Here is a 14,503-nt window from a genome sequence, read left to right on the forward strand (position 1 = left end):
GAAAAAAAAAAAAAAAATGGCGCCAGCCGTTGCGTCGCCATGGGATGCTGTAAAAAATAATTAATTGTGGTTTTGAAGTACCCTGATATAGGATAAACATTCATGAAAAAATTATTATTATTATTATTATTATTATTATTATTATTATTATTATTATTATTATTATTATTATTATTATTATTATTATTATTTTGAAAAGGTCGAACGGCAATTTTTCTTTTTTCTCGATCACTTTGCATGGATTGACCCTGTAAAGAACGTATTGTCCATTTGGATACTCCTGACGTTTATATATCTAATTATCATATATAATGTAATGTGAAAAGTGACTGGCACGTAACAACAGAACTGATATTATTACGTTTGTATATTTATCCAGTAATATAATTTCAGGAACTCTAGTGTTCCTTTCCTCTCTTAGGATGTACGTTAAACTCACATATCTCACAGGTCAATATATTTACAAGAAAACAAAGAATAGTCACTATCTGGGAAGTACGCTCACATTATTGTGAAATGTCTTATTTTATCTGTAATTTAGTTGAATTTCGTAATCTATTCATGGCAGTCTGTGAAAGATATTTTAAAGCGAGCAAACAATCCTTGTTTTACATTAAGAAGTAGCAATTGCTTTGGAGAGATTGTAACGTTGTGGCGTTACAGGATTATTATTTGTATTGCCTTAAGGCAGTTTTCTTATTTATTTTATTTCCTCTTGTTTTACTTTATCGTATTTATGTTCGAAACGAATTATTGAGTCAATTTGTTGTTAAAACTGTTAACATTAAGAGTTTTTTTCCATAACGCTTATCTGTACGCAAGTTACTATATGCGCGTTCAGAGAAGAATTCTGGAAGCAGAATTCTTCGTTATTATTTTGTTTTAAAATTTGAATATAAAAAGTTAGTTCGTTACAAGTTTTCCTCTAACATATAAACAGATTTTAAAATATTTGTAATTACATAATATATTTACATGTATAAAGTGAAAATTAGAGAATAACTTAATTCTCATAACTAATGTTTAAAATTGTGTTATTTGTTGTGGAAATGTACAGAAAAATGCAGGAATAAGTAAAAGTAATCCTACCTTGGATCCTCCGGATCGAAATTCCATCGAAGTGAAAATGCGTATCAATCTTGTTTACATCTGTTTCCTTGTTATACACATTAATCAGATGTTAAGCCAGATAATTACATATATTTCAAGTATGTCAGTTAAGTTGGTATACATATGTACCGCGGGTCTCATTCCGTCAGATATATGTATGTGTTGTATGTGGTGTGTAGCATGGAGAATTCGCTCACATTGTTTTGTAGTTATACTGACGAGGAACTGCCGTAGGAACACGTATGTTATTTCTGACGCTTCACTTGATGTTTCTAAGGAGAAATGTTAAATTTTGTACTGGCTTAATAACGTTATTAGAAATCAGTATAAAGGGAAGATGACAATAAAACAGATGAAGCTCAGTCCAAGTTGTACCATTTTATTTGTATGCTGATAGGTTTGCACTTTTAAACAGGAGTATCTTGAAGGGTTACCTTCCACGAGCTGGAAATCTTCGTAAACGAACAAGCGTTTGATTCCTGAAATACCTGATCTGTTTGTGTCAAACATGCAAGTTTAGAACAGAAGAATCTCTCATAGGAGAGGAGGTTACAAGATTGCAACAAAAGAGTTACGTTTTAGTATAATAAGGTTCAAAATTTTTGCCAGTTTAACAATACAACTGAGAACATAACTGCAAAATGTTAAATAGGAGATATACGTATATAATGTGCTTATCGAATGAAGACATAATTAATCTGTTGAAGTACAGTTTTCTTCATATTTTGGGAAACCTTTGAGTAAATTATTAGGGGAATTAAACCAATTTCTCCCAAAATTTAAAGTAAGCAATGTACATCGATGAATCAACTGTATTGTATTATCATCCGATAGACATGATATGTTGAGTATATACATATTTTATACTAATATATATATTAATATATATGTTGAGTATATATTTTACTAATTCTTTCATTACAAAATGCTATTTGCTGTTTCTTTCTTTTTAAAAACAATAATAAGTATTTTTTTTTTAAAATAATACTTTCTGTGCACTTTTTTTCCAATGTGCTACTGGCTTCGAGGATTCTAGGATATAATCAAACTTTTACACAATACGATTTCAGTATTGTTTTAAGCAAGGAAAATATTTTTCTTTAGTTTTAGTGGAAGACGTTTTCGTAATTGTAACAATCTGTATATTTTCAAGGTTTTATTTTTACACACACACACACACACACACACACACACACACACACACACACACACACACACACACACACACACACACACACACACACACACACACACACACACACACACACACACACACACACACACACACACACACACACACACACACACACACACACACACACACACACACACACACACACACACACACACACACACACACACACACACACACACACACACACACACACACACACACACACACACACACACACACACACACACACACACACACACACACACACACACACACACACACACACACACACACACACACACACACACACACACACACACACACACACACACACACACACATTGTTAAGCTTGTCACTAAAACCAGGCAAGAATCGTTATCTACGAAGAATGCATATATGCCCGAGTATACTTTAAGGTTAAGCGTAAGCGATTTGAAAATTCCCTAGTATCGTAAAAGCAAGTGTAACAGATTGCTCTCCTTTAACTGTATTCCAATACAGAGTTTTTCAGAAAGAATGGTGGGGCTTCGTAGGGCAATTATTCAGAAGTGAATCAGTGGTTGAATGATGCACCGTTTCGTTTGGCAACCCAACTAATTTATTCAGTGCAAAGACAAATGCAGGGCTGCCAGAATCAACTGTACTGTGACAAATAGAGGAAACAAGTTAAAGTAGATTTGCGTGTCAGTGCACCATCGAGTTTTTTTCTTGTAGGTTTTTTTTTTTATCAGACATTATGTACCGTGTTAAAATCGATAATGTAAACAATTGGACGCGTATCGTGCTGTAAATAGTGCACATATAGAAACATGCTGTTATACAAACGTTCGTCAGTATTTTTTGCCACCGTATAGTGGGTTCTGATAGCATTGCATTCGTTTTTGCATGAATAAATTATTTGATTCTTCAAACGAAACGATGCATCATTCAACCATACAAATGCCATCATTCCTACACAGTAGCCACACAAAGCCGTATCATTCTTTCTCGAAGATCCCGTATGACTAATCTTTGGGAACGAAAGTAGCGAAAACATCAGATAAGTTTATTTGCATTGAATAAAACAATTTTCTTTTCTTTCTTTCTTTTTCTTTTTCTTTTTTTTTTAATTTCTTGTACATATTAGGATTGATCAAGTGTATTATTGTATATAAATGTTTTAGTGATACTCAGTAATAAAGTTGTATGGTTATAATTTAAAGTTGTACTCCGTTTGTAGAAATGTATTATTGCATACCATGAAGCGTTTGTTAGAAAGGATTACTTGAAATAGAAAGAACAGTGTTAATAGTATCGTTTTCTGTGTGATATAAGACTTGATTTCATAAATTACAAGTAGGCAGGAGTTTAAGTTGGACTTTTTTAAAAGAAAATTTGTACGGTACTTCTGGAACTTTAAAATGCATGTATTTGTATTGATAAGATGTTAAAGTAAAGCAAAATAAAATCTTAAAAGTGGCTGGAGCTTGAAATAATTTCCAAAATATATATGGTTAGTTGCAGTTCAAAAAGTAAATTACCTACGTAGTAGAAATTAAACTGTGTTACTAGGAACTCAGTGGTAGACCCCATCTAATGGGAAGAGACCATTTTGTCTCTGCAGATCTGTTTTACTATACTTTTCTTTTTCCAGTGTTATTTTCACAGACAATATAGAGCTTTTCTGGTAAGTGTTGTAGGATTGTGAATTGCGACTTTTGTTTTTTATTCTGTTCCATACGTATACTGTGTATACTGCGTTCATCTCTTTGAAACCCACATTATATACTCTTGACTCGAAAACGTGAATATCATTCTTCGGAAGCAAGTCGTCTAGAAGTAATGCAATCTGTGCAAGGAGTGAGTACAACAGTGGTGTTAACTTCTTAATCAAGTTTATGATTTTATTTGAAATCTGTGAATCAGGAATTTTAAACGTAACCCCACATAACTTTGTATGATGCTATTAAGTTGTAATATTAATTTAGGATTTTCCGGAACCTGTGTATAGATCGGGTCGTTAATATTTCGTACTGTGTGATTTTTAACGTACTGATAGTAATACCTCGAGATGCGATACATACTCAGTCTCGCTTTTTATAATCTTTTATTCATTTACAAAGGACCCTTGAACTCTACAGTAATTATGTTCTCGCTCTATCACAATAAATCATTCCGTCGGATCACCAGTACATCATAATGTGAGGATACGTCACACTTCTACTAATCCTCGAACGAGAAAACCGATTCAACATTTTACATTAAGCTAATACTTTCATTTTATGTAATACATTCAAGCGCCTTATTGTATTTGTGTTTTATTTAATGACTATCATATTGATGTCACAGTGGCGTTCTTTTCCAGACAAGCATATTGAATTACTTGTTGACCTGCTGATAACTTATATTTTTGATCTTGTGTCTTCCTCATCCGACTGGAATACTATTTCTTAACACTTCACAAATATTAACAGTGTCTTCAGCCATTAGCGAAGTAGACTAAAGGCAAGTTAAATTAGTATTAAAAGCAGTAATGCGTACTGTATAACGAAATGCTTATCTTCATATACCACTTCGTCTCTTACAATGTTGCTGGGTTGTGCAGATCTTTAAAACATATGAAAAGTTGTTGAATCATTATTCAGTACTCCCGGTAGAGACACTCAGTCAGATGTCATCCCTCAAACGTGACGGGCTAAATGGTCTTAGATGCCGAAAGCCCAGAAATCTAAATCCTAAATCCTAAATCATTATTGAGTATGAAAAAAAAAAATGTAATGTTTATTCGTAGTCAACTAAATATCGACTCAACAATTGTTGATACTTTTTTTAAGAACTGCTCAAAATAGTATTGGCAACATTGTAAAATGGCGATGTGATATTTGAAGATAACGTAGTTCGTGTGTAATACTGAATAATAAATGTGGTATTATAAGTTTTCGTTTCTAACATGTAGATATGAGATATGTAATACCTGACTTAGTGCGATTAAAAAAAACTAGCTATATATTGGGTTCAAAACACTGTTAAACTAGTGGTATTGTATAGTATGCCAAACAATGTCCCTCCTGTCGTTATTTGCATGGTATAAAATTTCATTGATTTTTATGTGTCAGTTTAAAAGATACAGGAGTGTTTCCAGATAAATGGTATACCCTGTATATATTAAGCTGAGGAAAGCGAGCTTTTTATGCGTTCACTTTGCCGTCCATTTATAAGTCGTCGAGAGCGAAAAAACATACTATGTTCAAATTTAGCAGTGATATTGGACAATGATGACAACATTTATAAACAAAGATACCTCTGATTAATAATACCCTTGAAGATTAATGTACATAAAAGTTGATCATTTGATTAACATTGATTGATATTTAGATTCCACTGTTACGCATAGGTAACTGCACAGTACATGTATATATTATCAAATTGTGTAACCGCATGAGGATAATCAAAAACAATGTCATTTGTCCTCATGAAACATGCATATTCGGAATTGGTAATTCTACTACCATGCCATCGTAAAGCTGATTTTTCGTTCAATTCAGTTTTGTATCCCAAATGTCATTTCTTAGTTTAGCAAACATATCTGTATTAGTACATAAAATACAATTATTTTAGGTTTGTTTTAATTTCGTAATTTTCAGTGAAACATTAAGTAACCAACCGTATGGACCACTGTCAGGCCAAATCATGTCTTCCGTAAAGGAAGGGTGTAGAAGAGCATTCCAAGCACAACCACAGCGCTTGATGGCGGCCATGTATAGCTGCAACATCCTGGTCAACGCCGAAGTTTTAGGTAAGTACTCAGTTTCTGTTGTCATTATTTTGCTTGTCGGAAACATGTACACACTTGATTTATGAAAGCCAGTTGTTACTCTTGATTTCTAGCATGCCGGCATCCAAACAACGGTATTCGATAAATTGTTTAAATTGGCCATCTGGAGCAATGATTCTCAATCTTATTGATTGACAACACACTTTACTGAAATTCGCGACATTGCGACACAGTTACTTGATTTTTCTTATTAATAATAACATAAATTAGTGTAAAACTATAAGTTTCTATGAAGTAGTGACTGTGTAGTACTGAGCATTGTTCCTGCCGTTGTAGGCGTTGATTGGTACAGTCGGCCTCAGAATATATTTTAACTAATTATTAAATGCTTCATGATTTTTAAATTCTAAAAGTGCGCGACATATCTTGAGGGACACATCTACGTGACATACCAGTGTGTTCGGTTTGAAATTACTGATAGGAAGAATTAGAGAATAGGAAGTTGATACGTTTCTACTGTTACACATACTTTAATTATTAGAAGAAAATGTATATTATGTTGCGTTCTTTACACTGTTATACGTCGTCGTAATTCCAGTGACCACGTATATTTAATTATATTGGAATTATATTTTACCCTTAATCAGCACTAAAGCCACATTTAAAAGAGCGCCATTCACGTAGTTTTGAGAATTACAACTGTTTAGTCATGTTCTCTTTTAGTTCGAAAACGTACACACACATCAAATTCTCTGAAACTATCGGAAAAAGTGCTTCAGATTAGCCAGGAAACTTTGGGTATTCATGTAACTGAAGTTACTGTTAGCTGTAACCTCAGCATTGTGTGTGTGTGTAACAGAATCGGCAATCGGTGAAGAAAGAAAAGAAAAAGGCGGATAATGAAATTGTCAATTTATGTATAAGAAGGTGTTCGGAAGATCTATCGACTTTGAAAATATTCCAATTCCGGTGATTGACAAAACGTGGTTTCTTAATTCATTTCTTATATTACCGTCATTGTAAGGACTTTAAGGAGTTCTTGGTTTCCAATAGTTGCGTTGAAATTGGTTGGTTAGAGTTTAGGTGCCTTTTCATCACCGAGGATATGTGAGACAGAACATACTGTTTAAAGTAGGATCCGAACCACTACCGGGTTTATGTCCGAGGCAATCACACCCACGGAAATCGAATCCAGGACCACACGTACAGAGACTGCACTCGTGTTACCCACTTGACCACAAAGGGATACCCTACGTTGGAATTATTTTGTATTTCTGCATTAATATAATTGTTTGGTTCTTCAGAGAATCGCACAGTACCTTTCTAAATCTGTTCTTGTATAGTTACTAAATTGTGCTCTTCAGAGAATTGCACAGTACCTTTCTAAACCTATTCTTGTATAGTTACTAAATTGTGCTCTTCAGAGAATTGCACAGTACCTTTCTAATCCTATTCTTGTATAGTTACTAAATTGTGCTCTTCAGAGAATCGCACAGTACCTTTCTAAACCTATTCTTGGATAGTTACTAAATTGTGCTCTTCAGAGAATTGCACAGTACCTTTCTAAACCTATTCTTGTATAGTTACTAAATTGTGCTCTTCAGAGAATTGCACAGTACCTTTCTAAACCTATTCTTGGATAGTTACTAAATTGTGCTCTTCAGAGAATTGCACAGTACCTTTCTAAACCTATTTTTGTATAGTTACTAAATTGTGCTCTTCAGAGAATTGCACAGTACCTTTCTAAACCTATTTTTGTATAGTTACTAAATTGTGCTCTTCAGAGAATTGCACAGTACCTTTCTAAACCTATTTTTGTATAGTTACTAAATTGTGCTCTTCAGAGAATTGCACAGTACCTTTCTAAACCTATTCTTGTATAGTTACTAAATTGTGCTCTTCAGAGAATTGCACAGTACCTTTCTAAACCTATTCTTGTATAGTTACTAAATTGTGCTCTTCAGAGAATTGCACAGTACCTTTCTAAACCTATTTCTGTATAGTTACTAAATTGTGCTCTTCAGAGAATTGCACAGTACCTTTCTAAACCTATTCTTTTATAGTTACTAAATTGTGCTCTTCAGAGAATTGCACACACAGTACCTTTCTAAATCTATTCTTGTATAGTTACTAAATTGTGCTCTTCAGAGAATTGCATAGTACCTTTCTAAACCTATTCTTGTATAGTTACTAAATTGTGCTCTTCAGAGAATTGCACAGTACCTTTCTAAACCTATTTTTGTATAGTTACTAAATTGTGCTCTTCAGAGAATTGCACAGTACCTTTCTAAACCTATTCATGTATAGTTATTAAACTGTGCTCTTGCGCACATAGTTTAAAATTCACCTGTACCCCTAACTTTTATTCGTGTTTAAGTCATTATCTTCACAATATTTCTATCCTCTCTGGAATCATCTTCTAGTACAGGCGTGATGCTCGCCTGAATCTTACTTTTGGATTACCTTATTATATCACTCCAAAATTTGTAAATTGAAAAATCAGCACCAAGCACGTTTCTGTCAATTTTTTTCGCCACTTTTAAGTTTTCGTGCAAACAAACCTGTTGCTTTAACTTTTGGAACTGTTTCTTGTGTCCCCCGCTGATAGTTGCTTAAACCTGTTTAGAAGCTTACAAAATTGTGGAATAAATTTCACTTACCCCTTGTGCTCTCAGAGCGTTAGAAATGTCAATTGAGTCGTCAACTGCTTAAGTGTGAATATCATACAAAGGTACTTTCAAGCAAAAATGGATCAATTGACGTTTTTAATACTCTGAGTGCATAAAGGGTATGCGATATGTATTCATTCCACAATTTTGCAAGCCCGTAATATAATTTCTTGAACACCTTATTATATGTTTTGAAGTTGTTGTGCTGCATAACACTGATCTAGTTTTTTTTTATTATTTTTTTTTATTTTATTTTATTTTTATTTTTTTTTTAAACTATGATTTTGAAATCATATATCAGTTACTTGAATAAGAAGATGCATACATACCTTCCATAATAAATATTCTGTGTTACAAACAAATATTCTATGTTGCACGAGTAACAGGTGAACTTAAATGAATGTCTTCTTTTCCTGAAACAATGTTCTTGTAGATACTCTAGTATTGAACTAATACATCGGTATCTGTTTCTGATGCAGGTTTAAATTGTTGTAACTTCCAAGTTAAACATTCAAGGTATAAGATAAAACTTTTGTTTCTTTATGGTGATATGAAGAAAGTTTCTGTAAGATTCTTATGTAAGTTGCGGAGTAATCTATTTCACAGCATATATATATATATATATATATATATATATACGTAAGTAGAATAAATGAATTCCAACGAAGGAGGATATATGAAAATCAAAATAAAAAAGTTTTCTTGTAATAGATATATAACACATTAAAGGAACTATATGAAGAAAATTAACTCTTAGGACTGAAATCACGTCATCATGTAGAAAAGAGTAAAGAAAAGAAAAAGACGTAATGCTCCAGTTGTTGGCAATATTGATTAGTAACTGAATGCCCTCTCTACGCACGGAGAAAATAGGTTTATGGGAAATATTTGAAATGTGTATATGAATTCCCTCTTCCCTTCCCCCGTAGGATATGTATTTCAGTCCAAATGAATGGTGAGACTTAGCTCGACCCCAATGATAAGCATGTTCACTCGTTTTCTAATCGCTTCCGTGTGGTTTCCTGTTCCCCTGCTATTCTATCACTGGGCATAGAATGCCTGGCTTTCCTTCCTGTGATTTCCTCTTCTGCTATTCATCGCTGCACATAGCATGCCTGGTTTTCCTTCCTGTAATTGCCTCTTCCCCTGCTATTCTATCACTGGACATAGCATGCCTGACTTTTCTTCTTATGATTTCCTCTTCCCCTACTATTCTATTACTGGACATAGCATGCTGGCTTTCCTTCCTAACTGTGTTCGTATCCTCACTAGCATTGTGTTATTTATGTTAGAAGTCTCGTTAGAGACAATAGAAATTATCTTATGGCATACAACAATGAAAAACGGATAATGTTTGAATGTAATAATGAGCCCATTATTGTGTCATGAAATATTCTGATTTTGGCATAAATTTTGAACTGTTGTTATCCATTACTACATGCATTTGAGTGAGAATGACATAGTAAAATCTTAGTTGAAGATAGGTTCGAGTTCGATGTTTAAAAATTCATCAGCCGTTCGGCTGTGGTGCGATCAGAAAAAGATTACATTCTTTTTTGTTAATTAATATAGCTTGTGCCTCAATATGATGGACCAGGCCAGAGTCTGTGTAGATATCAAGAGAAGACATTAGAGCTGGCAGTATGAATCACAGAAAATCACTGCAAGGAAACTTGTAATCATAACAGCTATAATATAAAATAATGGTAAACGTAAAAGTCTCTCATGGTTTGTAAAGTGATTCCAAATACTTGTAAAAGACTTGTGGAGACAAGTAGAACAAAATAGTTCTAAAAATAATATGGATGGGTCGTTTTGGAACGAGAAGCTCCTTCGTGGCTAAGCAGTTAGCGTACACGCCTTTGGCGTGGGAGACTCTGGTTCGATTACCGGCGGGAGTTTATGTAGTTCCGATCTCACGTTAATCAGTAGGTCCTCATCTCATATAGTCTCGCTGCTGAACGGGACATTAAACTCAAAATCAACTTAACGTTTTGGAACAAAAAAAGATACAAGAACATGTTGCCACCGACAACTTAAAAAAGGAATAATTAATAAACAAATGAATGTATTAGCTGTATTTTTACTCCAAAGAAAAGAACCGTATCCTTATTTCTAAGACATGGTTATACAGGTATTTTGATGAGAAAGAAATATGTATTACTAAAATTTTCATTTTTAGTTTTATTTACAAAATAATTAGAACAAATATAACAAACAGTAATAACAATTTTATGTAATAAATACCTTAGGCAAGATTACAATATCATACACAACTGCTTTGAAAGACATTATTATCGGGTATTGCCGAATTCAATTCCATCAAGGAAAATTTACATAGATTTGAAATTGTTCTCTGCATTTCAACAACTATTTGGAGAAAGTAATCAAAGTAGTATATACATACATTCAACAGCTTAAAGAATATTGTTTCATATTTTGAATTATTTCACTATAAATATCAGACTTCAAACTAACTCCTTTTTTATAAAATTATTTTCAGCTTTAAACAATTGTGTTTATTTACCACATTCGACTAAGATCACCACATTCTCTTTATCTACCGTTTCTCCTAGCAAGGATCAATAAATACGCAATACAAATACTGCAAAACACTCTGCAGATTGCAAATTTTAATTCCTTTAAACATTTGTTTTGGTTTCAATTGAAAATCGGAATTTATAGTTTTTTTCTGTACATGAAAGTGAAGACAAATGTTAGTTTTGTAATAATACTCACTTGGTTAGTTGTGAGATATGGTGCTTTTTTATATTTGTGGATGGATACGTTTAATTGGAAACAAGATTTTGAAGTTTCAGTGTCAACTTCCGCAGTGCTTTTATCATCCGGTCCAGTTCTTCAATCATATAATGCTCGAGGAATGTTCAAATACCTAAACACATCAAGTGAGGATCTCAGATATTACCAGATACCAAATATAAATATTGCACAATTATTATAGTGAGGGCATGTTATCAGTAAACGTAGGATAGGAAGAGTTTACTTGTGAGTGTTCGTTATGCTGAGTAGTATCGAAGTGTGTAGTTGACTGCAACAGCAGAATTTACCCCGTACAATGGAGACCCTTCACCCTAAACCCTGCTGTTTATCTGTTCTTTTGATATCAGCCAGTGCTACCAATTTCCAAACATTAATCACCTATTAATAGTAGTAAATGGTTACTTTTGTTTACCTTAAGCTAATACAGTATAACATGCATTAAGGATAAAATTCCTTATGCTTGAAAGAAAAGTATTTACTCCAGAAACAAGTAATCTTTGCTAATTAAAGTACAATTTCAACTTGTTGTCCTCAAAATTAATGTATCTTATAGATCGAATATTTCGTACATTTTTTTTTTCTTGACTTAACAAAATAAAAGTCAGATTAAAACTCAAGTACAGCAGTTAAATTTTACATTGTCATAGTAATCAGGTTAAAAATCAAACACAAAAAAAGGAAAGAACTGCAGCCCTAGAATTTTGACCAAAACTGTGGCAGTAGATAGTACTTATTAACGATACTGCCGGTATTATATAAACGATATTCAATTTTGGGTCTATTGGAATCGTACTGGCTTCTTTGATTGTACAAAACCTAGTAAGAATCTTTGTTAGTTGAAAGAATGATCTTGTCCTATTCTCAGAATTGATATATTTTGTAGAGCTATTCATCCATTTTATGTGGACATTTTTTAACAGGGTAAATCAAGTTTGGAAGAATAAGGGTAAAACTAAGTGTGTCAAGTAACATTTTAGAAGCAATGAACCTACACCAAGACACCATTTTAATGACTTATCGGACATGAAACTTTTCATTCTTCCAAAAATTTTGCTCCTGATCCACAATAACATTTACTGCATCCTCAAAATAATCCTTATAAGACGATAAAATTCTTAAATCAATTTTAATGACAACAAGTTAGAAATTAATTAATATTTATCCTTAGTGCATTACCCAAATCCAGTTTTTGTTTGCTTCTTATGCATATTTTCAGTTAGTAATAAAAGTAATAATTAACCACATCTCATTTGGTGTACAGAACACGTGTCATTCACTTCTGCGCTCCAAAGAAAAACCAATTTCCAATCGTAATAGGTAAGAGATTGGCTTTCCTTCGGAGCCGAGTGATGAATGATGGGTTCGTTTAATCCACTAATCAATCAATAGAAAAACAACAGTAAATATTAATTTCTTTTCTCCTTTCGCATTGACAAATGAAATTTCATTCTCACCTTGTCCGTTACTCGAGTCTCCCGTATTGTACTTAAGACAAAATTGTGGTTGTGAATACTAATCATATTTAAGATTAACAACCACTAATCTTTTATGCCTTGGAAATACTAATCGGGTGATTATTTTCCCAACAACTGTTCTTACATTTGGAAAGACTAGAAAGAATATAGGAACTAGAGTAAAGAACATATAAGAGATAGTTACGCGATTTCTGACTTATCATTGGGATAACCAAAACACAATGTAAAGGAGGTCAAAGTTATTAAGAAAACATCTTGAGTAGTAGAAATAAATATGTTTGAGTCATATTACATTAGAACAAAATACCCAATGTTAAGTTTAGATTAGGGTAGCCTCAATAAGAATTGGGATGTAAATACAAACAGCTTCGTTAGAAAACGTAAAGCTTTTAAATTATATAGATACAGTTTTTAAGATTGGTACATAGGCTATAAGTTGAGGTAATTTGTCAGTCGGTTAGAGGAGAAGAAGAAGAAGAAAGTAAATGAAATAAAATTAAGAGAAATGAAAAATAGAATGTGTAAATAGTAGCGTTTTAGATTTTTTTTTAAAAGTACCGCCAAATTGCGAGTTAGTGTGTGTAGGTGATCACGAACATTTTTATAAAGTTATTTGTGGTTTTAATGTTTACTTTGAAGAAGGACTAACTTAAAAATAAAAAAATGAAAATGAAAAAATCTTGGTGAAGAGCGAATCTTTTCATTTAGTGTTTGGCAGTCGAAGGTAACAGAGTTCATTCCGGGATAATAATCATCCGACTAGGATTCTTAGGGCACAACCCCTTAAAGATTAGTGGATGTTAATCTTAAGAAAATGTGCTAGACTGTTCCTGTGTTAAAGTACAAATTACATTTTCGTGTTTTGTTTGTAGTCAACACCTGGGTATATGTTTAGAGACACTCTAGAGACTTCTTGCCATGTGTATTGAATTCAGTGACAGCTCTTAGGGAAAGCCACATTGATAAAAATTTAAATTTCATATCTACAAGCTAAAGGAAGAAGGCTTCACACAGCATCAGACGGCTGTATACAGGAAGTAGTACATTAGCTAAGCTTTCTTTCCTTAGCTTATAGCAAAGACATAAGACCTAGGGGAAGAAAAGCTTCATACAGCTTCAGAAAGCTGTATACAGGAATTAGTACATTAGCTAAGCTTTCTTCCCTTAGCTTATAGCAAAGACATAAGACCTAGGGGAAGAAAAGCTTCATACAGCTTCAGAAAGCTGTATACAGGAATTAGTACATTAACTAAGCTTTCTTCCCTTAGCTTATAGCAAAGACATAAGACCTAGGGGAAGAAAAGCTTCATACAGGTTCAGAAAGCTGTATACAGGAATTAGTACATTAGCTAAGCTTTCTCCCCTTAGATTATAGCAAAGGCATAAGACCTAGGCGAAGAAAAGCTTCGTAAGAATTAGTGCATTAGCTAAGTTTCATACAGCTTCAAAAAAAGCTGTACATGAATCAGTACATTAGTTAAGTTTTCTTCCCTTAGCTTTTTGCAGTAAAATTTGATTTTTTTTTTTTTTTTTTTTTTT

The 14,503-nt window shown here is 33.2% G+C and overlaps 1 protein-coding gene across 3 annotated transcripts in view; it reads left to right on the forward strand.

Annotated features, from left to right (window-relative positions):
• The window catches only part of LOC145666417 (elongation factor-like GTPase 1), a 642,062-nt gene that overhangs the window by 89,642 nt on the left and 537,917 nt on the right, over nucleotides 1-14,503 (forward strand). For all 3 annotated transcript variants that reach the window (XM_081733628.1, XM_081733627.1, XM_081733629.1), the window contains exon 16: nucleotides 5,909-6,060. In XM_081733628.1, coding sequence (XP_081589754.1) covers nucleotides 5,909-6,060 — 152 coding nt within the window. The remainder of the gene's footprint in view (nucleotides 1-5,908; nucleotides 6,061-14,503) is intronic.

Source organism: Thermobia domestica, chromosome 12, assembly GCF_964235325.1.
Source record: "Thermobia domestica chromosome 12, izTheDome1.hap1.1, whole genome shotgun sequence".
NCBI classification, from domain to species: domain Eukaryota; kingdom Metazoa; phylum Arthropoda; class Insecta; order Zygentoma; family Lepismatidae; genus Thermobia; species Thermobia domestica.